Raw genomic sequence first — 27069 nt, forward strand, 5'->3', positions numbered from 1 at the left:
GGAAGGAAAATTTCAGACCAATATCCTTAATGAACATCGATGCAAAAATTCTCAACAAAATTTTAGCAAATCGCATACAAATATATATTAAAAAGATAGTGCACCATGATCAAGTGGGTTTTATCCCAGGGATGCAAGGTTGGTTCAACATTCGGAAATCAATAAATGTCATTCACCATATCAACAGACTTAAAGTTAAGAATCACATGATTATTTCAATAGATGCAGAAAAAGCATTCGATAAAATACAGCATCCCTTCATGCTCAAAACACTAGAAAAAATTGGGGTAGTGGGAACATTCCTAAACATTATAAAGGCAATCTACGCTAAGCCCATGGCTAATATCATTCTAAATGGTGAAAAACTGAAAGCATTCCCTCTAAAAACTGGAACATGGCAGGGATGCCCTCTTTCACCACTTCTATTCAACATCGTCCTTGAGACTCTAGCCAGAGCAATCAGACAAACCAAAGAAATTAAAGGGATACGAATAGGAAAAGAAGAACTCAAACTATCCCTGTTCGCTGATGACATGATTATATATTTAGAGGAACCTGGAAATTCCACCAGAAAACTTTTAGAACTCATAAGTGAATTCAGTAAAGTAGCAGGTTACAAGATCAATGCTCATAAATCCAATGCATTTTTATACATAAGTGATGAATCTTCAGAAAGAGAAATTAGGAAAACTACCCCATTCACAATAGCATCGAAAAAAATAAAATACTTGGGAATCAATCTCACAAAAGAGGTGAAAGACCTCTACAATGAGAACTACAGAACACTAAAGAAAGAAATTCAAGAAAACCTTAGAAGATGGAAAGATCTCCCATGTTCCTGGATAGGCAGAATTAATATCGTCAAAATGGCTATACTACCTAAAGTGCTATACAGATTCAATGCAATTCCAATTAAAATCCCAATGATGTACCTTGCAGAAATAGAGCAAGCAATTATGAAATTCATCTGGAAGAATAAAAAACCTAGAATACCTAAAGCAATCCTCAGTAGCAAGAGCGAAGCAGGGGGTATTGCAATACCAGATCTTCAACTCTACTACAAAGCAATAGTAACAAAAACGGCATGGTATTGGTACCAAAATAGACAGGTAGATCAATGGTACAGAATAGAGGACATGGACACAAACCCAAATAAATACAATTTTCTCATACTAGACAAAGGTTCCAACAATATGCAATGGAGAAAAGATAGCCTCTTCAACAAATGGTGCTGGGAAAACTGGAAAACCATATGCAATAGAATGAAATTAAACCCCTATCTCTCACCCTACACAAAACTCAACTCAAAATGGATCAAGGACCTTGGAATCAGACCAGAGACCCTGCATCTTATAGAAGAAAAAGTAGGTACAAATCTTCAACTTGTTGGCTTAGAATCAGACTTCCTTAACAGGACTCCCATAGCACAAGAAATAAAAGCAAGAATCAACAACTGGGATAGATTCAAACTAAAAAGCTTTCTCTCAGCAAAGGAAACTATCAGAAATGTGAAGAGAGAGCCTACAGAGTGGGAGAATATTTTTGCCAACCATACCTCAGATAGAGCGCTAATTTCCAGAATCTATAAAGAACTCAAAAAACTCTATACGAAGAATACAAATAATCCAATCAACAAATGGGCTAAGGAAATGAACAGACACTTCACAGAAGAAGATATAGAAGCAAACAACAGATATATGAAAAAATGTTCAACATCCCTAGTAATAAGAGAAATGCAAATCAAAAGTACCCTAAGATTTCATCTGAACCCAATTAGAATGGCGATTATCAAGAACACAAGCAACAATAGGTGTTGGCGAGGATGTGGTGAAAAAGGAACACTCATACATTGCTGGTGGGGTTGCAAATTAGTGCAGCCACTCTGGAAAGCAGTGTGGAGATTCCTCAGAAAGCTTGGAATGGAAACACCATTTGACCCAGCTATCCCACTCCTTGGTCTATACCCAAAGGACTTAAAATCAGCATACTACAGAGATACAGCCACATCAATGTTCATTGCTGCTCAATTCACCATAGCCAGATTGTGGAACCAACCTAGATGCCCTTCAGTTGATGAATGGATAAAGAAACTGTGGCATATTTATACAATGGAATATTACTCCGCAATGAAGAATGATAAAATTATGGCATTTGTAGGCAAATGGTTGAAATTGGAGAATATCATGCTAAGTGAGATAAGCCAATCTCAAAAAACTAAAGGACGAATGATCTCGCTGATAAGCGGATGAGGACATATAATGGGGGTTGGGAGGGGTTAGCATTAGGATTAGGGTTAGGTTTAGAGTTAGGCTAAGGAGAGCGGTAAGAATGAAGGAAAGAAGGACTGTATAAAGGGAAAAGGGTGGGAGGGGTGGGGGGGAAGGGAAAAAAAAAGAAACATCATTACCCTATGTAAACGTAAAAAAAAAAAAAAATAAATGGAATGGATTCCAACTGATATTATATCTTTACATACTGTCTTTCTTCCATCTTCTGTAATGTCTCCTCCAGGGATTAACATCTTGTTCTATCATTTTACCTTCCTGGGCTGCATTCTGGGTAATTTCTTCAGATGTACTTTCAGTGCACTAAATCTCATTTCGCTCCTTTCCAATCTATTCATACTCCATTCAATGACTTTTAAATTATAGCAATTTTAATTTTCATGTTTAGAGAAATCTTTTTACTGATAATCTGATATTTATTTACTAATAATCTGAAATTTTGTGCTGATTTTTAAAATTTTTACAAGTTATTTCATATTGTGTTTATTATTTCACATTAATTCCTGGGCATCTTGATAGTCTAACTGCAGGAGAGTTTTCTCCAGAGAGAATAGGCATCTGTTCTGGGAAATGACCAGGGTGTGCAACCAATGTAGTCAGCTCGAGGCTTACCTGTTTCCTGGAGCCCTGGGAAGGTAAGGGATCATCTATCACAGTGTTCAAGGTTTATGCCTTTGAAATTCTTAGTTCATTTACTGTTGATGGATCTCACATTATATACCGTTTCCACACTCAAGAATAATTTTCAGAATGCCTACCTGTTTCATTGGCGATCTCCCCATCTCGGCAAGGAACACAATCAAAACAACAAAATGGTTTTCCTTCAAGAGCTGTTTTTCTGAATCCAAGTGGGCAACTTTGACTGCAAACAGCAGAGGGAGTCATGAGACTCTTCTGAGACGTGAGAGGAAGGAAAACCAATCAATATACAAGATTCAGTAACCATATAAGTAGAAGATTGCAGAACTCTGTGCAATATACATTTTAACTTTTGGAAAATGTTTGCTGGCTGTATGTTTCTCATGACTGTGCCTCATCTCTCTTTTCATTATAATATCACTGAAATATTCAGGGAGCATGAACTTATTGGGAATTAAAATATTAATAATTAAATAAGAAGGCTATTTTTATCCCAAATTATTCTTTTCATGTCTCTCATCTGAGTCAGTGATTTTCATTACCACCAATGCTATGAACTTTCTAGAAACTATCTATCCTAGAAAGTGGAAATTTTCTTACAATATAGGCAACAGGTCTATCTCATCATTAAAGGAATTCATTCAATTAATTCAAAAAAGTAAATAGTTTTCACAGTGATTCTGAATCCAGAAAGTTCACATATTTGGTGTTATAGCAAAGCACTGAATAAAGCGAGTCTCTGCCTAAAGGAATCCAGAAGCTTACCTAAATCCTACTCCGAGAGCACTTTGTTCTGCAGAATATCAATATGGGGCACTCTTAAGAGGATGCTTACCTCACCGTAGTGCTCACCCCACATTATCAGTTTATCATTTAAGGAAAGGCACTGATCACTGTAGGATTTGAATTCAAACTCTCCAACTTTCACTTGGGTTTTAGTACCATTCAGCAAAGACTGATAGTTGAAGATGTCAAATTTAGTTGTTGAAATTTTCTTATTCACAATTTTCTCCTTATCAACTCTTCTTTCAAGTTGGCATTTGTGTAGAAATGGATGGAGCTGAAAGTTAAAATTACTTTCAGAACATGTGTTAGTAAAGCATAGAAATAGAGGTAAACTTTACTAAATCAACTGCCCCCTTTCCTCTAACCAGGTGTTCTTAATGGACTTCTTCCATTTGTTGGTCTATCGAATACTCATGTAAAGATTAATATGCACCAAATGTGGGTGTACATGCTGTATATAAACATAGTTTTTTTAAAAAAATATGTGCTATTTTTCTCCTATTATCTTCATTTTATGAATCAAAAAACAATTAGGTTGGCTGGGGTGTGGCTCAGTGGTCGAGCACTTGCTTAGCGCATGTAAGGCACTGGTTTCAATACTCTGCACTACATAAAAACATAATTAAATAAAATAAAGTTAAAAATTTTTGCTAAGGTTACACAGCTACTCGGTGGTAAAATCAGGACTCTAATCACTAGGTCCTAATTTTAAAGGAATAAACTAGAAATTTAAATCAGAGGTCTTAAAATCTGTGCAAAATGGTTCCTCAAGGAATGTATTTTCATTCTCACACAAAACTAAAACATTTAAAAAGTAAACTACTGATGTCAATAGAATACGATTTTTTTAACTTTTTAAGAATATAAACTATATTCTAATGAATAAACATACTCATAATTTTATCATTTTTCTATAATAAATTGATGATAAATATCTGGTATAATGTTATAGAAACTTCTTGTCTATTAATTATGAAAGAAAAATAAAATTTTATTCCTATTACATTAATGAAAAATAAGTTTTCCTATAACAAGTTAAATTTGTCAAGAAGTTTCAACTAGAAAGGAGTCTTACAGTGTACCTGAAAAGTATTTGTTGATTGACCACTTATTTATTAATTGACATAGTCATTCATTGTAATTGTCTGACATCTCATTTCACAGAGAACTTACACAGAAAACATAACCATACAAATTTCATAAGAAAAACTCCAAAATTAATATCCAGCTTAATGTTCACTGAAGTAAAAATTGTGCAAATGAACCATAAACTGAGAATTACATCAGAGTTGTAGATCATTTGGGGAAACTGAATAAACTCTAGAGAATGTATATATTTAAAAGTTTTTCCTTAGTTTTCATGCATAAATATACAAAAATGTTGGGGGAAAATGTTCAAATTTTGTTGTGCATCTGCTAATGCAAAATGAAAACTGTTTGCATGTAATGTTATATGTACTAATAAAATTCAAAAGAATAAACTAAAAACTTTTCAGAAATAAAGAAGAAAATGAGAGAAAGCTAGTGACTACAATCCTGGAATATAAAAATCAGTAATGAACTTCTAGTTTCCACTTCAATATGGAAAAAGTTCTCAGGACCTCTTTTCATACTAACGCCAGCAAGAAAAAATCTGAAGAAATTTACAGATAAACACTTCTTATGTGCATTAGAGAATTGAGGCAAATTGCTGCCTTGACAACTAGTGTGAACCTAAGTTTGGAAAATGGCAGTTTAGTGGGAGTAGAAGTCTCTGTACACATAAATTAGTAGGAAAACAAACACCATTATTATTTATCATGTGGAGACCAAACAAGCACAATTGGAGAGAGAAACACTATTAAAGACCCTAACTTGAGGGAATGTGGGAAGGGCACACTTTCATGAGTTTTACTACTGTGCATTCTACCAGGTTCTCACAGTGAAAAAAAAAAAAAAAAAAATCCCCTCTCACTTCCAACCAAAGGCAGAGTAACTATTCTGAAACATGCCCAGAGCACTTTTTTTTCCCACAAGACCTCAGGGAAACTATTTGAAAGAGCCCAATAAACCTGTGAAAAGAAAAATGCTAAACTCCAATTCCTTCTATCCTTTCTGTCTCACCTAAAGAAGAAAAATATATGGGATGCACTTTTAAAGGTCACAGCACAGGACACAGTCACACCAAAAGACAAAAATTTGATCTTCAGATCACAGAACATTTCCCCTCATCTTCCACGTTATCCATGTCAGCACAGTTTCTGCACAAAAGGAGAAGATTAAAACTGGAACAATGGAAAAGTTCTGCATATTTAAGGAGATTCTAGGAAACACAAAGATAGTGAGCAAGACAAAACAAGAAATGAAATCTTGGATACTTACAACCAAAGAAAGCAAAGAGCTTCAATTATTAATTACCTAATACATCATCTCTAATTTATTTTAAAAATTACATATCATGCTAAAATCAACTTGAAAAACATAATCTAACAAACGAAGCAAGCAAAAGAACCACCCTCAAAAATGGTGGAGAATTTGGGATTGTCAGACTAGAAGTTTTGAAGATTTGATTAATCTTCCAATACACAGGATAAATAATAATTTGGAAAAGAGGGTGAATAATGTAAGCAGACAGATTAATACTCTAAGAAAAATCAGAATGAAACATTAGGCATAAAAGATACTGTAATAGAAAATGCTGTTGATGGGTCCATCAGTAGACTGAACACTGCTGAGGAACAAATTAGTGATCTTGAAGTTATGTCAAGGGAAACATCCCAAACTAAAAAGCAAAATAAGAAAAAAGAAAAAATATAGCATAATATCTAAGAACCCTGAGACAATAAAAGAAGGCACATTCCCCAAATGAGGCTACCAAAAGGAGAAAATACCAGAATGGAGCAGAAAAAATATTTTTAAGCATAAATGAAACTATGGCAGAGTATGTGAGGTTTAAAATAAAAGAATTTTCCAACTTAATGACAGGCATCAAACTGTAGCTATCGTAAGCATGCCACTGGTATGGTTTAAATTATTTTATCCCCTAAAAATCTCACACTGAAACATAGTTCCTCATGCAACAGTGCTGGGAGGTAGGTAGGGCTTCAGGGGAGGTGTTTAGGTCATAAGGACTCCATCCTCAGAATGGATGAATACTGTTATACAAGGGTGAGTTCATTGCCTGTGACTCTTTGCCCTTCAACCTTAAGACACATGAGGACACTGTTCTCTCCTCTGGAGGGTGCAGCAAGAATTCCTTGCATGTAAAACTGTGAGAAAATAATTTCTGAGTTCTTTACATATTTCCTTGTCTCAGATGTTCTGTCAAGTAATAAAAATTGACAAACACCAAGTGGGATAAACATAAAAGAACCACACTTAAGTCATTTCAGTTCCAACTGCAACAGACAAAAAGTCTTAGGGAAAACATGGGACTAATACTAATACTTACAGAGGAAAAAGGATAAAAATTAAAGCAATGTTTTGCCAAAACATGTACAAACAAGAAGAAAGTTGTAAAATACGTATATAGTTGAAAGATCAAAAATCACTAAAATTTTGTATCAGAAAAATCATCATTTGGAAATGAAGAAGAAATAAAAATGATCACAGACAGAAATAGGGAAATTTTTGTCAGTAGCCCTGCTCTGTAATAAACGATAAAAGAAAGATTTCAGGGAAAGGAAAAAGATTAGATAGAAAATAAAATAGACATAAAAAAGTATAGCATTATATTTTTATATTATACTTAGAACAGTAAAACACTACATTTCCCTCATTCTTCAATGATCTAATAAATAACCATTTATTCTAAATAACTATAGGAATATCGTTATTGTGTGAAATATCACATAGGTAAATGGAATAACTGAGAGCAGTGTTGTGATGGGAGAGAGGAAGTGGAAATACTGTCATAACACACCTGCACTACTGACAGGCAGTATTTATTTTATTTTATTATCATTATTATTATTATTTTGTGGCACTGTGGATCAAGCACAGGGCCTCAAACATGCTAGGTGAGAAGTCTGCTACAGAACTATACTGCAGTCAATGCAAGTAATATTTTTAAATGTAAACAATGAACTCCAGAGAAAACACAAGATGTTTTTTAAAGTCATAATTGATATTCTAAGAAAGGAGAGAAGATAGAAAAATAAGCATGTTCAGTCAAAACTAGAGAAGGAAGAAAATGAGGAATTGACAAAAATAAAGAAACAAACAAAAACAAGGCCAAGAAATAGAAAAAAGTTGCACATGATAGATATTAATGAAAATGTCAATAATCAATTTAATTTGAGTGCTTTCAGTACATAAATAATAAAAACAGACTGACAAGCTGAATGAAAAACAAGATAAAAATCAAAACAAAATGAAAAATAAAACCCCAAGCACTCAACTATGTGTTATCTAACATAAAATCTACTTTAAATGAATTAATTAAATGTCAAGTGGTAGAGAAATATATCCCATGCTAACACTATAAAAGAAAGTTGAATTAACGCATTTAAATTTTGACAAACAGCCTTCATAACAAATAAAATTATAAGAAATGCAAAAAGGCATTACTTGATGACAAACTGATCAATCATCCAAGAAAATATAAAAATTCTTAACACATGTATGCCTACTAAAAGAACATCAAAAACTATGAGCAAAAAATAATAATAATTAGAACTACAAGTATAAATTGACCAATTCACTATTGCAACTGGAGACTTCATTCATCTTTAAAACCAACTGCCAGATCCAGCAGGCAGAAGATCTTTAAGGACATACTTGAACTAAGCAGCACCACAAATCAACCGGAAGTAACTGACTTTTATAGACCAGAACATCATGGAATATTCCATCAAACAACAGAAGAACAGAAGTATACAATGTCCACACAATCACATGTAACATTTACAAAGATAGTCTACGTTCTGGGCCATAAAAAAACAAAAACAAAAACAAAACAAACTAAAAAAAAAATTTAAAGAATAAAAATATTGCAATCAAACTATAATAATATTCAATTAGAAATCAATAATAGAAAGCAAGAAAATACAAAACTATTAGTTATAACAATACACTTCTAAAGGACATAAGTCCTCAAGAGAAAATTTTTTAAACTTTGAGCAAAATAAAATTAGTTATGATACAGTTTATCAAAACTTATAAGATGTAGCCAAAACAGTGCTTATAGGGAACTTTATAGCATTGAATGCACATATTAGAAATTTAAAAAAATCTAAAACCAATAATATAAACTCCCATTTTAGGAAACAAGAAGAAAAAATTTCAGTATAAACCTATTGTAAGTAAGAAAAAATAAATACAAAAATTAAAACAGAAAACAAAGAAAATGAAAACAGGAAAAGAAAATACTAGTAAACCAAAAATGGGTTTACAATGAAATTGATAAACTTCTAACAGGAAAAAAAGTAAGGACACATATAACTAATATCAGAAATGAAAGATAATTTATATCTACTAATGCAATTGATACAAAAAGGAAAATAAAGAAGAGTCATGAACAAATAATCACAAATTTGATAACTTAGATGAAATTGATCAATCCTTAAAGACACAATGTACCAAAACTCACAGAAGGCAAAATAGATTATCTGAATAGATTTGTCTATTTTAAAAATTAAATCAATAAATAAAACCTTTTCAGAAGAGAAAGCACCAGCCAATTTTACCAGCAAAATTCTACCAAACATGCAATGACTTAATAACATCCATTCTCTATAACTTCTTACAGAAAATAAAAGCTGTAGAAAGACTTCTAACACACTCTATGAGGGTAGCATTATCCAAATTCATAATTAGATAGGAACAAGTCTCTGATGAAACAAATGAAAGTAGATCTTTAAAAGTACAGATCTATTCCATGTTCCTGAATAGAGAGACCCAATAATATTAAGATGCCATTCTGTTAAAGTTGGTATTAAACATTGAGTTTTTCATCTTTTGTAAATTGATTTATAAATAATCTTTCTATTAAAAATGTTTCTAAATAGAATTACCTTACCATACAACTATTTAAAAGGTATTTGTGTTTATATTTCTTGCTTTTTATCTTTAAAACAAAAAGGTGAATTTTGCACTCTAATTTAAGAGTTGTTGTTTACTTTATTTGGTAATTATAGTTTTGGGAAAAAAAAAAAAAAAGATGTCATTCTGCCCAACTTGACCTATAGACTAAATACAATTCCCATAAAACTGCCAAAACATTATTTTGTATGTATCATATAACTGATTTCAGGCAAAAGCCTCTGTAGAAAGTTTGTTAACACGAACAGATGGAACCCTCCAACTGTGGGATTTCAAGAAGATATTCAAGGAAAATATTCCATGGCACTGCCCTAAGGGGAGAAAAGAATGCTTTCAGTAGATCCTAGTCTCTTTTTAACAGACCAAGAAGAAAACATACATTCTGAAGAAGTTCCCTTCTTCAAAAGGGAACCAGAGATGTGAATTGGGAGTATCCATAAAAATATTCTGAGGAATCATAGTTTCTCAAGGATGATTGACAAAAAATGAAATTATTTCTCTGTAAAGCCAGTCAGTAAAGATTAGAGGAGATGGTCCCTTCCTCAAATACTCAGACAATAATGTAAAACTTTGAGGAACATGAAAAATCAAGGAAAAGTCAAAGAAACAAAAGAACACTAATTATCTGCTTACTGACTCTAAAGAAATACATATCTGAGTTATCTGACAATACAAAATAGTTGTTTTAAGGAATATTGGTAAGCTACAAAGGAACACAGGCTACTAGGTGGTATCTGGTAAACAATTCAAATAGAAAACATAAAAAATAGCCACAGGATTTCTGAAGGTGAAGAATATAATAAATAAATGAAAAACACAGTAGTGTCAACTGAATTGAAAAGCAGAGGAAAGAATTGGTGAATACAAAGAGATCATTTGGATTATCTATTCAGTGAAGAAAAAGAAAATAATAATAAAAAGGAATTTTAAAAAGCCTACAAATCTATGGGACATCATCAAGAGGAATAATTTATGAGTTATGAGAATTTCAAAAGAAGAGAGAAAAGTGCAGAAAACATATTTGAAGAAATAATGGCTGAATGCTTCCTAATCTGAAGAGAAATAGGGACATCTATGGACATGGGTGTTAAAGGTAACGAAACAGATTTATCATGAAAAGGACATCACTGAGACATATCATAATCAAATTGTCAAAAGTTAGAGAATTTTGAAAGCACCAAAAGAGACTATTCATAGAAAATAACCTTATTTAAGACAGTCAGCATATTTCTCAGCAGAAATTTGCAGGCCATGAGAGAATTTTTAGATGGTATGTTCAAAGTTCTAGAGAAAAAAAAAATGAACATGAATATTTTACTTGACAAAATAGTCATTCTGAAATAAAGGAGATAAAAGGACATTTTTAGACAAACAAAAACTGAGAATAAGATGACATAACCTAAACCCTGTCAAGATGCTCAATTTTCTAAACAATGGCAGATAAAAATTGTGGAGAAGTATATCAAAAAAAACCACAGCCCTGGTATACTATTGATGGAGATATAAATTGGTGCAGCCATCTATAGAGGCTCCATTCTATGCTGCTGTAAGAGAATTCAACACATGGAATAACTTATAAACAATAGTGATTTGTTTGACTCAATTGAGGAAGTCTAGATCAACAGGACTGCATCTGAAGAGGGCCTTTTTGCTGCACTGTATCTGGCAGGGGCATCATATGGTGAGAGGACACGTGCGAGCGACAGAGAAATAAGTCAAACTCAAATTTATAAGTTCTCTTCTCCCTTGGGAGTGAACTTACTCCCAAAATAATTGACTTAATCCACTCATGAACTTACAGCCATCATCATTTAATCAAGTTAAAATGCCCACCTCTAAGTTGGACAAGGTGGCACTTGCCTGTAATCCCAGCAACTGCGGAGACTGAAGTAGAAGGATGGTGGGTATAAAGCCATCCTTGAAACTTTAGGGATGGCCTAAGCAATTTAGAAAGACCCTGTCTCTAAATAAAACATAAAAAGGGCTGGGGGTACAGCTTCATGGTAGAGTGCCTCTGGTTCAATCCCTGGTTCCAAGAAAAATAAAAAATTTCACTTCTAAATACAGTTGCATTTGGGGGTCAATTTTCTAACACATGAACTTTGAAGGACATGTTAAAACTATAACAAATGTATTGTGAAAATGCAAAATATATACACCAAGGAATACTATCCAATTTTCAAAATGGAAATTCTGGCATTAGCAACAAAATAGATGGAGTTGGAGAACACTGTTTTATTAAGTCAGTTCATTGTTATGAAGCATGTGGGTATATTTAAAGTTTGGCCACTCTAATCAAGAGAATAAAGGGATTAAATATCCCTTTGTTAGAATATAAGAGAAGAATATAAGAAGCGAAATCCTTAACATGAAATCCAGATCGGGTTGGACTCAGGGGGAAGGGGTAACAGAATGAAAAAGGGAGGTAAAAAGCTGACTTCCTCAACAACTGTTGGAAAGAAAAGCAGACAAGTTAAAACAGGACTGGGAGCAACAAAACTGGTGGAGATCACATAGTTCAGCCCAAATTATGGGTTGAAAGCCATCCTTGACTGGATAACCATTTCTAGAGGCCATAGCTACACAACCTCCCTCAAAGAAATTTAGTTTCTTTCCATCTATTTTAGATGGTAAAAAATACAACCATAGGGAATAGCTTTGAAACAGATGGCCTCAGTAATCAAACTACAAAAAACTGTAGAAGGATCACTGCTAGTGAAGGTTGCCCAAATCCCTACCCCATCATCACAGTCAAGGGGAGTGAAATGGAGCTTACTCAAGAGCAAGTCACTCCTGGGAGTGCTAACTCTAAAGCAGCACTTCCTACAGTCTCAGGAGGAGATTAGGTGAAAAAAAGTCAACTGACATTCTACCCCTGTCATGAGAATGGATAGAATCTTGAGAAAATGCACCAGCCAGGGTAGACACTTCTATACAATAGATCACCCACACAGATTCTGCATTCCTAGGTTCTGCTGTTGGAGACAGCAACCAAGCCCTTAGATATAGGCACCACACAAGCCCCAGTAAAGGGGAGTGGTCTCTTAGCAATTCACAGCCACCAGCCACCACCAATTATACTATCAAGCTATAGTTTAAAAAAAAAAAAAGATATTATCATCAAAACAGGCATGAAGACCAGTGGAATAGTATAGAAGACACAGAGACAAACTCACATAGATACAGTCATCTGATATTTGACAAAGGTGCAAAAAAAAAATAACACTGAAGAAAAGAGAGGTTTTTTAACAAATGTTGCTATGAAAACTGGATATTCATATGTAGAAGAATGAAACTAAATCCCTATCTCTCACCCTGCACAACGAAGTGAATCAAAGATCTAGGAATTAGACCAGGAACCCTGCAAATGCTAAAGAAAGCATAGATTCAATACGAAAATATATTGGTTCAGATACCAACTTCCTTAAAAAAAAATTTCCCCCCAAAAAATCTCAAAAAATAAAACCAAGAATCAATAGCAGGGATGCCATCAACTTGTAAAGCTTCTGCACAGCAAAGAAAACAATTAAGAACATGAAGAGAAATCCTATAGAATGGGACAAAATTTGAGTCAGTTATTCCTCTACAGAGGATTCATATTCAGAATATATAAAGGACTCTAAAAAAACTCAACGCAAAAAGAACAAATAACCCAATCAATGAATGGACAAAAAAACTAAACAGACATTTCTCAAAAGAAGAAATACAAATAGCCAACAAATACACACACAAAAATGTGTTCAATGTTCTTAGCAATCAGAGAAAAGTAAACCAAAACTTCCCTAAGATTTCTTCAATTAGAAGAGCAAACATCAAGAACACGAGTAATTGTAAATGCTGGTAAGCATATAGGGAAGACTCATATGTTGTTAGTGGACTGCAAATTATTATAATGACTTTGGAAACCTGAAGGTTCCTCAAAAGACTAGGAAGCAACCACAATATGATCCAGCTTTCCCAGTTTCCTTCATATTTATCCAAATGAACTAAAATCAGCATACTGTAGTGATAACATGCATATCAATGTTTATAGCAATGTAATTTATAATAGCCAAGATATGGAAGCAGACCAGGTGCCTATCAATAGATGAATGGATAAAGAAAATGTGTTAATATATACACAATGGAGTTTTATTCAACTATAGAGAAAAATAAAATTATGGCATTTGCTGGTAGATGGATGGAACTGAGGTACATGAATAAATGAAATAAGTCATACTCAGAAAGTCAAAGGTTGAATGTTTCTCTCGTATGCATAAACTACAGTAAAGTAAGGGAAAAAATGGAAAGGGGGAATCCCGTGATAAAGAAGGGATCTCAGTGGAGTAGGAGAATGCAACTGAGGGGCAGAAAGGATGGAAGGGGAAACGGAGGAATTGCAGAATAAAACTGGTCAAATTATACTATGTACATATAGGAATATACTTCAACTTTATGTATATATTTAAAGAAACAATTGAAAACAATAAATAAGTAGAGACATAACCAGTAAAGTAAAGGAAGGGGTAGAGGAGGAGAGAAATGAGGATTGAAATGGAGTAAATTATATTCCATGCATGTATGAATATATCAAAATGAACCACACTATTATGTATAACAAAATGTATTAATAATATTTTTGAAAAGGAAAAATCAAAAATAACCAATGCTACATCTCTAGGAAGCATAAAAAGAAAAAATAGACCAAGGAAAATTTATTAGAAGGAATGAAGTAGACTATAAGGAAAACCAGAAATAATAAATAAAACTGAGTTGATTTTGGAAAAAAAAAAAAAACTCCTGAAAATGATAAACCTTTTTGTAGAAAACTAAGAAAATAGAAAAAAATTAATAAGCAAAAAAAAAGCTGAACACATCATGATTCTTGATTTCAAATTATATTTATAAAACCATAGTATGAAATATGGTGTGGTACTGGCATAAAAATAGATACAAAACCAAATGTTTTCCCTGATAAGTGAATGATGATATATAATGGGGGTTGGGGAGTGGGAGTGAGAGAAGAATGGAGGAACTTTAGATTACATAGAGGGAAATGAGAGGGAGGAGAGTGCAGGGGTATGAAAGATGGTGGAATGAGACAGACATCATTACCCTATGTACACATATGATTACACGAATGGTATGAATCTATATCATGCACAACCAAGAAATGAAATAATGTACCCCATTTGTGTACAATGACTCAAAATGCAGTCTGTAAAAATAAAAAAAAAATAGATACATAGAACAATGGAACCAAACAGAAAGTCCAGATACAAACTTGCACAGATGAGGTCAACTATATTTGACGAAGGTACCAAAAACACACAATTTAAAAAATAATCAATTTAATAAATGGGTTTGGAGAAAACTGGTTTTCTACATGTAAAAAGAAAAGAAATCGGATCCTTATCTTGTACCATATACAAAAATAAACTCAAAATGGATTAACAACTTGAAACGATAAAACTCCTAGAAGAAAATATAGAGGAAAAGTCCCGTATCATTGGTCTTGGTAATGAGATTATCATATATGACATCAAAAGCACAGGCGACGACAGCAAAATTAAACAGGTAGAAGAACATCGAGCCAAAAGGAAACAATTGACAAAGTGAAAGGGCAATCTATGGGAAAGGAAAAGATATTTGAAAACTACATATCCCAAAAGTGGTTCATTTCCAAAACGTAATAGTAATTCATACAACTTATTAGCAAAAAATAAAAAGGTGTTTTATAATGAGAAATAGCTCGAAAAGAGACATGTTCCCAAGAAAGACATAAAAATATGCTCAACATCACTAGTCACCAGGGAAACACAAATGAAAACCACAACTAGATGTCACCTCATACATTTGAGGATGGCTATCATCAGAATCAAGATAACAGGTCTTGGTAAGGAAGTAGAGAAGAGTTTATCTTTACACATTGTGGGTGGAAATGCAAACAGGTACAGCCACGATGGAAAAGAATACAGAGGCTTCTCAACAATTAAAAACAGAACTACCATTATGATCTAGCAACCCCACTTCTAGGTACATATCCAAAGGAAACAAAATCACTCCCATGTTCACTGAAGCATTAATCAAAATAACCAAGATATGGAAACAATCTAAGTATTAGATTGCAAAAGGATAAATAAAGAAAACATGATATGTGTACATACAAAAGAGTACTATTCACCCTTAAATGAGAATGCTGCCATTTGTGATAATATGCATGAAATCAAATAAATAGTAGAAGGGTGTTTATCAAAGATTTTGTGGTGGTAGAAATGTGGAGGTGTGGACAAAGGGACCCAATTTGTAATTCCAAGATGAATAAATACAGAAGACCTACTCTGTAGCATGCTGACTACATCAGACAATTACATATTACATACTTGTAATTTTCTAACACAGAAATATTAAGTATTCTCACACACCTGCAAGCACACACATTCACAATTATGTGAGGTGATGGATGTGTTAACTAGTTTACTTGTGGAAATCACTTCACAATTTGTTCATATATTAAAATATCATGTTATACACCTTGAATATGTACAATTTTAATTTATCAAATTTACCTCAATAAAACCAGGAAAAAAAATTTCAGACTAATTTTTCTCAGTAACATACGAAAATTAAATCTAACATAAAAAATTAATGTCATGATTAGGTGTCAATTAATTCCAGGAATCACCAATAGATTAAAATTATGTTAAGATAATATATATTTTTCAAGGAGAGTATGTTTGTCAGTTATTGCACTCCTTTACGACTTTTAGCAGAGGGTTTAGCTAATTTAGGAACACAAAAAAGATATATAACCATTAATCTAGAAACAAATAAATATTCATGTTTTCAAATGATATGATTATACACATATAAAAGCTGAAAACATCTACAAATTATAAGCTATAAGATAAAAATGAACATAAAATATTGAATAAAGAGTTCATAAATAGAATTGTATATACAAACACCTAATTTAGAAGTGACAATACAGAGCACTTGAGAGACTAGATCTTTTTCCATAAATTGTGCTGGATTACTTGAATTTCCACAATAGAGAAAAATTTTGTGATTCCCTAAATCACAGAACGTATAGAAATAAATTTCAAATATATTGTCATCTAAAGTGAAATATAAAGCCATAAGATATTTAGAGGAAAACTAAAGAATAATCTTCACTATTTTGATGCAAGCAAAGACTTTTTAATAACACAAAAATCATAAACCATAAAGAAATGATAATAAATTAGACTACATTGATGCAAAGAACTTTGTTAAAACAGAAATTGAAAAACATCAGCTCACAGAGGAGAAAATATCTGAATATATTTATCTGAAGGAATATATTCAAAATTTCATAAGTAGAAAATAGGGAGACAATACTAGAAAATGGACAAAAGATGGGCAATACTTCAAAAAATAGATATCCAAATGATTAATATATAAAAGGTACTCATTATTTGGTAAATTAATAAATAATTGGCTAAATATCATCACTCTCTATACTGAATACTACACCAAAATATGTGGAAAAATAAGAAAGCTTTTTATGTACTGATGTCAGATGTCATAACAATATAATATAAAATGTTATTATATATTTTTAAAAGAGAAAAATATAACTGGATACCTATCCATGCTTGCCCATTTGTACACAAGTATGCATTATTTTTAGAAAGGCATATGGGCAAGTTATTAAAATTAGTTGTCTCTGTGAAATTGAACTTATTGACTATCTAGTTACAAGACAATTAGAATTTAAATATGAAAGAATAGTTTTGTGACTTTCAAGTAATTTTTAAAATTTCAAAGGACTAAGACATGGGATGTTTAATTTAGAATGTACACAACAAAGAAAAATACACACTATTAAGAAAACTGTGATATTTTTATTAGTCTTTGAATTGTTATAGTGAAAGTGTAGAAATCCCTGAAAAGAACCCAGAAGTAATTTGAGAATTACCTTGAGAAATCCTCATGTCAAATGATCTTGAGGACAAAATTTAGAGTAAAATGCAATAAATGTATTAACATGATTTGATTCTCTTTTGCATAGCTTAGCAAAAGGACTATAGATTGAGAGACAAATGGATTTAATGGAAAGAGCATATAGAAAGTTGAATGAAGGGAACTGAGTCCATACTATCCCATTGAGGCCATTTTCCTTTTAAAGAAGATATTTGTTCTTTCTAGGACTCATATTACAAAAATTAAAAAATGAATTGTAAAATTAAAGATTGGAATCATATTTACTAAAATTCCTTCAAAGACTCCATATTTATTCTTGTGAAAATTCTTTGAGTTAATATTCCATTTGATCCCAAAACAACAAAAAGAAGAAGGAAAAAGATGTATAATGACAAAATGCATAAATATTATTTTAAATAGCTTAGGAATTAATTTTTTAATATTTCCCAAACACGGTTTAATAAAGGAAATATTAAATTTTCAAGATGGGAATAAAGAATCTTCTTAAATGTATTTTGCTTTTTAAAAGTATCATTTAGAGCCAGACACAATAGTACACACCTATAATCTCAGTGACTCAGAAGACTGGGGCAGAAGGTTAGCAAGTTTCAGGGCAACTTTGGTATCTTAGAAAAACCCAGTCTTTAATATAAAAAAGAAAAAGATCTGGGGATATAACTCAATGGATAGAGCACCTCAGGCTACAATCCCCAACATGACAAAAAAAAATAATATATAACTGTGAAAACATCATGAATCAAGAAATAGAAAAGACAATCCATGGTCCATTGCCCTAGGAAAATACAAGAATGAATTGCTGCTACCTGCCAAGAATGAGGAGTTAAACTTGCACCTCTGTCAACTGCTCCTTCTTCCACCCTTAGTGAGAGTTCTTCATGAAGTGCCTGGGCAATGGCGTGTACAGCAGAATAGATGTTGTAACTCTGGTGTGAGGCTTTCATATCCCAGACAGGCAGAGTTCGAGTTGCAAGGCTACCATTTTGCTCACACGGGCTCAACAACTTGATCCCATTTTGATAAAGATACGGACATTCAAATAATATAGACCACACATCCTGGATAAAGATGTCATGGGGATATTTTGCAGGCTGAACACTTTTGAGAAAATCATTAAAACCAGGGATCTCTTCTGTGTGTACAGAAAATGATAATCCTCCACCAAAATACGTATAGCCTTGCTGTTGTCCAAAGGGTAGTAGAGTTATATCCCAGTCGGACGTTGTAACCCAGATATTACCAAAAGGAAGATTACAAAATAATTTATATACAAATCTCAGAAGAGAATATGTATCTCCAAATACAACACTGACATTTGTAAATGTGAATCTTTCCATAAAAAGTTCATTGTTGATAATATCCTCAACAGGAAACTCTGGAATTCTTTCTGCAAATGCAACACAGAGTCCATTGTTGGTCATTTCTTGTGTCATGTCCCTGAGGAACATTTCTCCCCTGATGTCATCAGGAACCACAAGGCCAACCCAGGTCCAATCAAAGTGCAGCATTATTTGAATAATTCCCTGATATAGAGCTGTAGGGTTCATGGGAAACTGGTAAAGAGACTGGTGTTGGGCTCTGTCTCTGAGGCTGTGGTCAAATGGACCATAACTGATCTAAAAAGAACACAATGTTACTGCTTAAACAGAATTATGATGTTTATTCACAAATGACTAATTTAACCCATTTCGTATATACTCTTTGGAAGGAATAAAACAATTGAAGAAATAAGTTGACTGAGAAGTATCAGTTTGTTATATACCACCTATAAGTTAATTTTCACTATACATACACACACATTTATTTAATCGCTTAATTTCCTGTCATTTAATTTACACTATATATATACATACATTCTTTTAATCATAAATATAAATATATACACACACATGTATATACATACATTTATGTGAATACAAATATCTATGGGTGTGCATGCTTTTCTTTATTCTTTTTAAAAATATATCCAAGAGTCACAAAAGTTTTCATTTCATGCTCTTAAAGTGACATAAATTTGTGAAGATTATTTGCAAATCAAGAATTTTCCATACTGAGGAAGACTGGCATTAGTTCTTTTTTTTTTTTTTTTTTTAAGTTTGGTAGAAATTGTCTGGGAATCCATCTGGTCCTGGGCTTTTCTTTGTTTATAGACATTTAATAGTTACTTCTATCCCATTGCTTGATATTGGTCTCTTTAGGTTTTCTGTACCCCATGGTTCAATTTGGGTCGGTCATACAGGTCTAGAAATTTGTCAATATCTTGTAGGTTTTCCTGTTTATTGGAGCATAAATTTTCAAAATAATTTTTAATGCTTCTCTGGATTTCAGAAATGTCTCTGGTGATATCTCCCTCTTCATCTCTAATTTTGTTGACTTGGGTCTTCTCTCTCTTTTTATTAGTTTGGCTTAGGGTATATCAGTCTTTTCAATGAACTAACCCTCGACTGATCCTTTGTATTTTTCTTGATTTCATTAATTTAAGCTCTGATCTTAATTATTTCCAGTCTTATATAGGTTTTGGAATTAGTTTCTTCTTCCTTTTCTAGGAACTTGAGGTGTAACATTATATTATTTACTTAGGCTCTTCCCTTTTTAATAGAAATGTAAATGCTTAATGTACCACCCCCTGGTATTTATCCAAATTTTCCAAAAGAACTAAAATCAGGATACAATAGTGATATAGGCACATCAATAATTATAGCAGCACACTTTACAATAGCCAAGTTATGCAACCAGCCCAGATCCCATCAACAGATGAATGCATAAAGAGAATGTGGTTTATATATACATGATGGAGTTTTCCCAAATTATGGTATTTGCCAGTATATAGATGGAACTTAAGAAATAAGCCAGACTCAGAAAGTCAAGGGTTACATGTCTCTCACATGCCCAAGCTAGAGCAAAATAAGGGGGGAAATGTATAGGAGTTCAACATCATGAAAACTGAAGGAAAATGGAGTTGAGGAAAAAGGTTGAGGGATTGGTAAGGGATGGGAAAGGTGAGGAATAACAGAATGAGGTTGACTAAATCATGCTATATACCTGTGTGAATGTAACATGGTGAACTTCACTTTTTATTTTTAAGTGCCAATTTATAAAAAAATAAATAAATAAATGGGGAAAGGCCAGTGAAGTAGAGAGTGGAGGTAGAAGCTGAAGGAGAAGGTACTAGGAACTGAAATGAAACAAATTATATTCCTTACATATGTGATTGCCAACACAGACCACACTATTATGTATAATTATAATGCACCAATACAAAACATTTAAAAAAAAAACTTCCCATAGTGGGCTATGAACTTTCTAGATTACCAAAGCAACAAAACTTTAACACTAGATATTTTTCTTGAAGTTATAAACATAGAATCAAATTAATTGAGAAAGGAAATACATTAAGCATTTTAAAATTCACTAGAGAAAGAATTCTGCATTTCCCTAGGAACCCTATACTTTACTGTTATATCTGTATACAAAGCCCACTACGCCAAAATGAAGGAGAAAAGTCTAATTATTTTCCTATCACTTCATATAAAATCTCTCTTTATCCAACACAGTATAGTCCCCTGCCCCATGTCATTACTCATATACATAAAAAACTCTGCAACTGAATCGTCTAGACTGCTATTCCTGTGTGTCGCTTGACTTATCTCTCAGACCTACTCTGTGGGGTATCCCCACCACTCTTCATCCTTTAAAAACCAAATCATTAATTATCTAATCTTCTAAATCAAATGGTCAAGTAACAGAACTCATTTTATTGAATCTGCTATTGATGTAAAACAGTAGATCATAATCCTTTCCTTGAAACATCTTCATGAACTAATTTCCAGAATGATCTTTCTATGATTAATTTGCAGGATATGAAACATTATCAGTCTATCTTACTGAATCTTCCACATCTCTCCAAACTCATAACATCAGAAGACTCCATGACTCAGATTGAGACATTTTCCATTTTTCCACACACATTCCCTAAATTAATATGTCTAGCATAAAATTTTACCCAAACTATAGGTTCATATATTCCACTACTGACAAGGCATCTAAACTTGAATGTTTAACAGAGATCTCACACATCACTTCTAAAACCATGATGTGCTGAGCATGGTGGCTCATGCCTGTAATCCCAGAAATCTGGGAGGCTGAGGCAGGAGAATTGCAAGTTTAAAGCCTGCCTCAGCAATTAAGCAAGGCCTTGAGCAATTTAGTGAGACACTGTCTCAAAATAAAAACTAAAAGGAGCCGAGGATGTAACTCAGTGGTAAAGCGGTTTCTGGGTTTAATCCCAGGTATGAAAAAATAAAAAACATGATCTTTGGACATACATGCATATTAAATGCTTGTCACAGAGCTGGATGTGTGAATGGATGTTTTAAACATTAAAGAGGGAGAGAGAAAGAGATAAGGAAAAAAGAAATTATGAAAGCATAAAATGAAGTTGAACATCTGTTTTTGTGAAGAAAGCAGGAAATATAAGAAAAAAATCAGCATTTGGTAAATGCACAAAATAAACCAAAATAATATTATCCTATTTTTTGTTTTGTTGAAGCTTGATGATGGGTAGATAAGGCTTATTAAACTAGTCTCTAGTTTCAGTTTCGTTTAAAAATTCCCCCGAAAATATTAGTGAACAAGTTTTAACGTTTATTTTTAGAATGTGTATTTGAAATTTATATAAAATAGCTTATTTTCTTCTATAATTTGAAAGATTGCATTTATTTATAGGGAAAGGGCAAGAAGGAAGACTTTTTTAACCAATAAGAAAACAATAAAATCACCACCCTACCATTACATAACCAAAATATAAGATTAAGAATACATAAAAAAATAAGTAAATAAAAGTAAATTAAAAGTAAATTAATCAAGTAAATAAAAATTAAAACAAAAAATCCCTAATAGCTTCTTATATTTGACAAAGACTTTTAAAATTACCCAGCAATGTTAAGAAGAAAGTAAACTGAATCTCAAGTAATATTTGTGGCAAACTAATGTCTGTAGATAGCAAATTTTAATTTTACCATAAGTTTTATAAGAATTAATACATTTGACACTGAAATGCTACTACTAGAAAAAATTAAATTGAAACTAATTAATAAAATAATTTGTAAAACAAGGACATAAATTGAAAAACTGTATAATAAAGGAAAATTGAAAACAACCCAAAGCCTGCCTATAATAAAGAGACTAAATAACTTTTGTATAAATATTATCTTGCAACCAAAACTGATATTGCAGATAAGTAATTGAACATAAATGAAAAACATTCATAGTACTGCATATTACAAATGAGTAAAAAGCAGCCTATGAATAGAATTGCTCCATAATTCTGTAGAAAAAATGTAAATCTAACACCAAGAGAGAAGGATATTTTTACTAGCCTGTGAGATTACAGGTCATCATTATGTTATCTATATGCTTTTCTCCATTGTAAGTTTTCAAGAGGAAATTTTATTATACAATTTTGTACTATGAATAAATATCTTTTTGAAAAGTAAAAATAAACAGTATTTTTTAAGAAGTCCTATAACTTTTTATAAGCATAAATTAAATTTTGACTTGTATTACTTACTATATTACTATGTTAAATATCAAAAACACAGAATTCTTCATTTACCTGGGGGACATTGTAGAGACTTAGCACCTGAGAACTTTGAACTGTTATTCCTGTTGAAACGCCTCCTACCACAGCCACCAGCTTGTTTCTCTTCTCAGACCTACAGTCATAATTAGGAACTGGAGGACTCTTTCCTGAAAGCAGAGACATGGAACTCTCCACAGCCTTCATCTCAATAAAGTCAACATTGAAGAGATGGAATCCTAGAGACATATTGAACAACATATTCTGATCCTTGTTGATTTTCTCTACAGCGAATACCATGGCCAGCAGGTGCTGATAATTCTTAGTAAGAACCCTAAAAGGCAAAGGTACAAAATAGTCTTTCAGATTTTTCTTTCTAAAGAGGATAAGTCAAAAAAAACACATGGCACCATAAGAAATAAATAACATATTCAATGATGAAAATGTTCAGAAATTGGGTGCCTAAAAAAAAATCACACTGACAGTCTGATGATTTACAGTCAAATTTATAGTTTTGGCTTTTTTATGTGCAGCTTGAGGCAAAGCAAGTAAGGTCAGAGATGAAGTAAATGGAATTCAATTTAGAATTTCACATTTTCCTCCCTTGGATTATGGGATATATTTCAGAAAAATGTATTTTGCTAAATTATCCATGGCAATACACAAAAGTAATCCCAGTAAACCAATTCAAATGGATGTAAGTAAAAAAAAAATTCTTATTACCATGCCCTACAACTTTAAACAAGGTAAAATAATTCTCAGTTATAGAGTACTTCTTAAACCTTCTTATGTACTGCAGAGAAGTCAAACACTTACACATGAACGTGATCTGGTATATAGATTTTGTCTCCAAAGTCAAATCTGCTTCTGGTGTAACCATTAGTCACTCTTAGGGAAAAGAGTCCACCAATAATGAAATCTCCATCTTGATAGTAGCCAGAAGAAGTGGGTACATTTAATGAAAGAATAGAATTTTTTTCCTGGAGTACAAAGAGGAGAACAACCATCAGAGAATAAACAACAGGTGATTTCATATTAACATTGATAAACCTTAATATAATTTGAAACCTCAGAAATACACTCTGTTGAGAATCCTGTCAAGAACTAATCAATGCTAAGAGTGCTTGAACAGTGCTCAAAACATATGCCTCTGCAGTCAGTGTAGGGCAAGGTTATAAAGGATTTGTTTTGACCTGATGCTAATATGCTGATAATATGTGAGCACCTGTTGTTTTGTAGGAGTATTTCCAACTTGCACTTGCCTGGCCTACAACTCATGTACCATTTGTAGTTATTATATGTCTCCAAGGGGTCAAAAATCTAACTTTGCACCTGGTATCCATATTCTCATCAGAAAAACATTTAATTAAAAACAAATTTTAAATAACAGAAAACTCCTAGCAATTTTATATTCTCAATGAATTCAGGGTATCTAGAGAGGCCAAGATAAGTACAATAGACTTTATGTTGAAATTATGTTGTCATGAGTCAAGAAGCTTCCTTCAAATAATGCTTTCATTATGCTCAAACATTTAACAAGGTAGGAGAGATCAGAGGAAGAAGGGTATGTAAGGTACAGTCGAGTATGGATGCTTCATTGGATTCCTATATAACTTGGACCCCTGCATAACTTTGGACAAAAAAGAAATTATTCAGTGTATATCTCTGCAAAAATAAGTCAAAGCATTTTCATTAGACAAAATTATTTCTGATCATTTCAAAGTCACTTATTTAATGATATATGTCTAACATGTTCAATTGTATACACTTATGGAGTATGACAGGTTTTTGTTTGTTTCTTTGTGGTACTAGAGATAATTCAAGGGCCCTCTACCACCAAGCTACATCCATAGACCTTTTCATTACTTTATTTTGAGAGAGGGTCTTGCTCAATTGCCCAGGCTGGTCTTGAACTTACAAAATTCCTCCCTCAGTTTCCCAAGATGCTGATTTATGGGCATACAACACTGTGCCCAGTTTAGGATATTTTGAAATATGTATGAATCATGAAACAATTAATTAACTTCTCAGTTTCCATATAGTCTTTTCTCAAGCAGCATAATTATTTCAAATTGATTTACTTCATGGAGAAGAAATCAAGGGATTGCTTATAGATAAGAACTATCTATTATGTGTGAGAATCTGTTTTTAGCCTTTGATCTTGTGTTCATAACTACAGACTAAAATGTACATGAGATATGACATTTATCTTTTTCCAATCAAATTTATCTACTATCAAGTCCTATCCAACCCATTTCATTTACTATCAAAAGGAGGGTAATAGCCTCTCTAGAATTACACACACATTTCATTGCTTGGAAAATAAGAAAAGCCCGCCTTATCCTTAGTTCATCTTGGGTTCTTCTGTTCACCATCTCATTCCAGTGATGGCTGTCCTCTGAAGAATGGCTCTGCTGATTTTGAGCCAAGTTTGAGTGAAGGCGTCTGTGGATGCTGACATTCTCAGTACCAAAAGTCCAGCTTTTCCAAGTTTTCCCAGGAGTACATTGATAATGTATTCACAAGTTATGACACATACAACACTTTATCAGCATGTAGAAAGACTGTACACCAAGTTATGTGTACCCGTATTCTCAAAAATTCTCAGAAATTTGATATCTTCTGGCTCATGAAATACATGTAGTTATGTGTGTAATTTTAGTGGTTAAAATTACAATTGTGAAATTATTAACTTACTAGGCATTATTGAAATAGTTTCTGAATTGCTTTATTATATCCAATGGTCCTTATAATACTTCAAACGTATACCTCTAATTCTGCTGCTAGATCATCTTTCTGATTCTAGCATTAACTCACAATAACTATTGAGAGCACTAGGTAATAATAAAAATACAAATACTGCTTTGCAAATTCTCTTAGAGAATGTTCACTAATCAGATAGGAAACTTAAAACAACTATGATTAATATGCTAGGGAACCTAATGGATAGGCAGTATGAAGGAACAGATGGACAATGAAAGTAGAAAGAGACTTTGTAATAAAGAACCCAAAAATGCTAGAGATAAAAATCACTGTTAGAAGAGTGCATAATGCCTTTGATGGGTTTATTAGTAGCCTTCACATGGTAGAGGAAAGAAATCCTGAGCTTACAGATATCTCAATATAAAACTTCAAAACTGAAAAGCAAACAGAAAAAAAGGAAAAAAATAGAATATTTCTAAGCTGTGAGACAACCACAAGGGTTGTAGTTGAATGACTATTATAGGATTACCAGAAAGAGAATAAATACTTGAAACAATAATGACTGAGAAAATTCCCCCAGAAATCTTTAGCTCTATGACAGTTTCTCTAAGACATTTCTCACTGACTACAAAAGCCAGGGATTTTGCTGTTTAACCATTTCATGGTCACCTCTCTGTACTTTAGGGGTACTGACACATGAAAGAACATGACTAAAATACTAAATCTCTCAGCTGTCTTTGTCATCTTCAGTCAGGGTCTGTTAGGTCAAGGAAGGTTTAGTAAGTATGGTGTGTCCTTATGAAAGATCATCAGGAAATCAGAGTCTTGTGGTGAGTCAGGGCTAGGTTGGGGTTAAAACGCAACTTTGAGTTTCAGCAGCTTATCATTACTTATGTGCTTTCCTTGAGTGCTGCAGTCATTTCTGGTGACCTTATCACAGGTCACATTCCATCCACAACTCCTCCTGAAGGCTGGTGATTGAGCAACAAACTTTTTTTTTTTTGCATAATAAATGCATTATTTTTTGTTGTAAACAAATGGGATACATGTTGTTTCTCTGTTTGTACATGGAGTAAAGGCATACCATTTGTGTAA

General features: G+C 32.8%; 1 protein-coding gene across 1 annotated transcript in view; it reads right to left on the reverse strand.

The window, feature by feature from the left end:
• The window catches only part of LOC124982764 (vomeronasal type-2 receptor 26-like), a 45948-nt gene extending 21643 nt beyond the window's left edge, over positions 1–24305 (reverse strand). The window contains exons 1-5 of the mRNA XM_047549696.1: positions 24088–24305; positions 23308–23605; positions 18500–19309; positions 3760–3984; positions 3044–3176 (exon numbers count right to left, since the gene is read on the reverse strand). Of these exons, the coding sequence (XP_047405652.1) occupies positions 3044–3176; positions 3760–3984; positions 18500–19309; positions 23308–23605; positions 24088–24305 (1684 nt within the window). The remainder of the gene's footprint in view (positions 1–3043; positions 3177–3759; positions 3985–18499; positions 19310–23307; positions 23606–24087) is intronic.
• Positions 24306–27069: the final 2764 nt, after the last annotated feature.

Source organism: Sciurus carolinensis, chromosome 4 (assembly GCF_902686445.1).
Source record: "Sciurus carolinensis chromosome 4, mSciCar1.2, whole genome shotgun sequence".
Taxonomy (NCBI): Eukaryota; Metazoa; Chordata; class Mammalia; order Rodentia; family Sciuridae; genus Sciurus; species Sciurus carolinensis.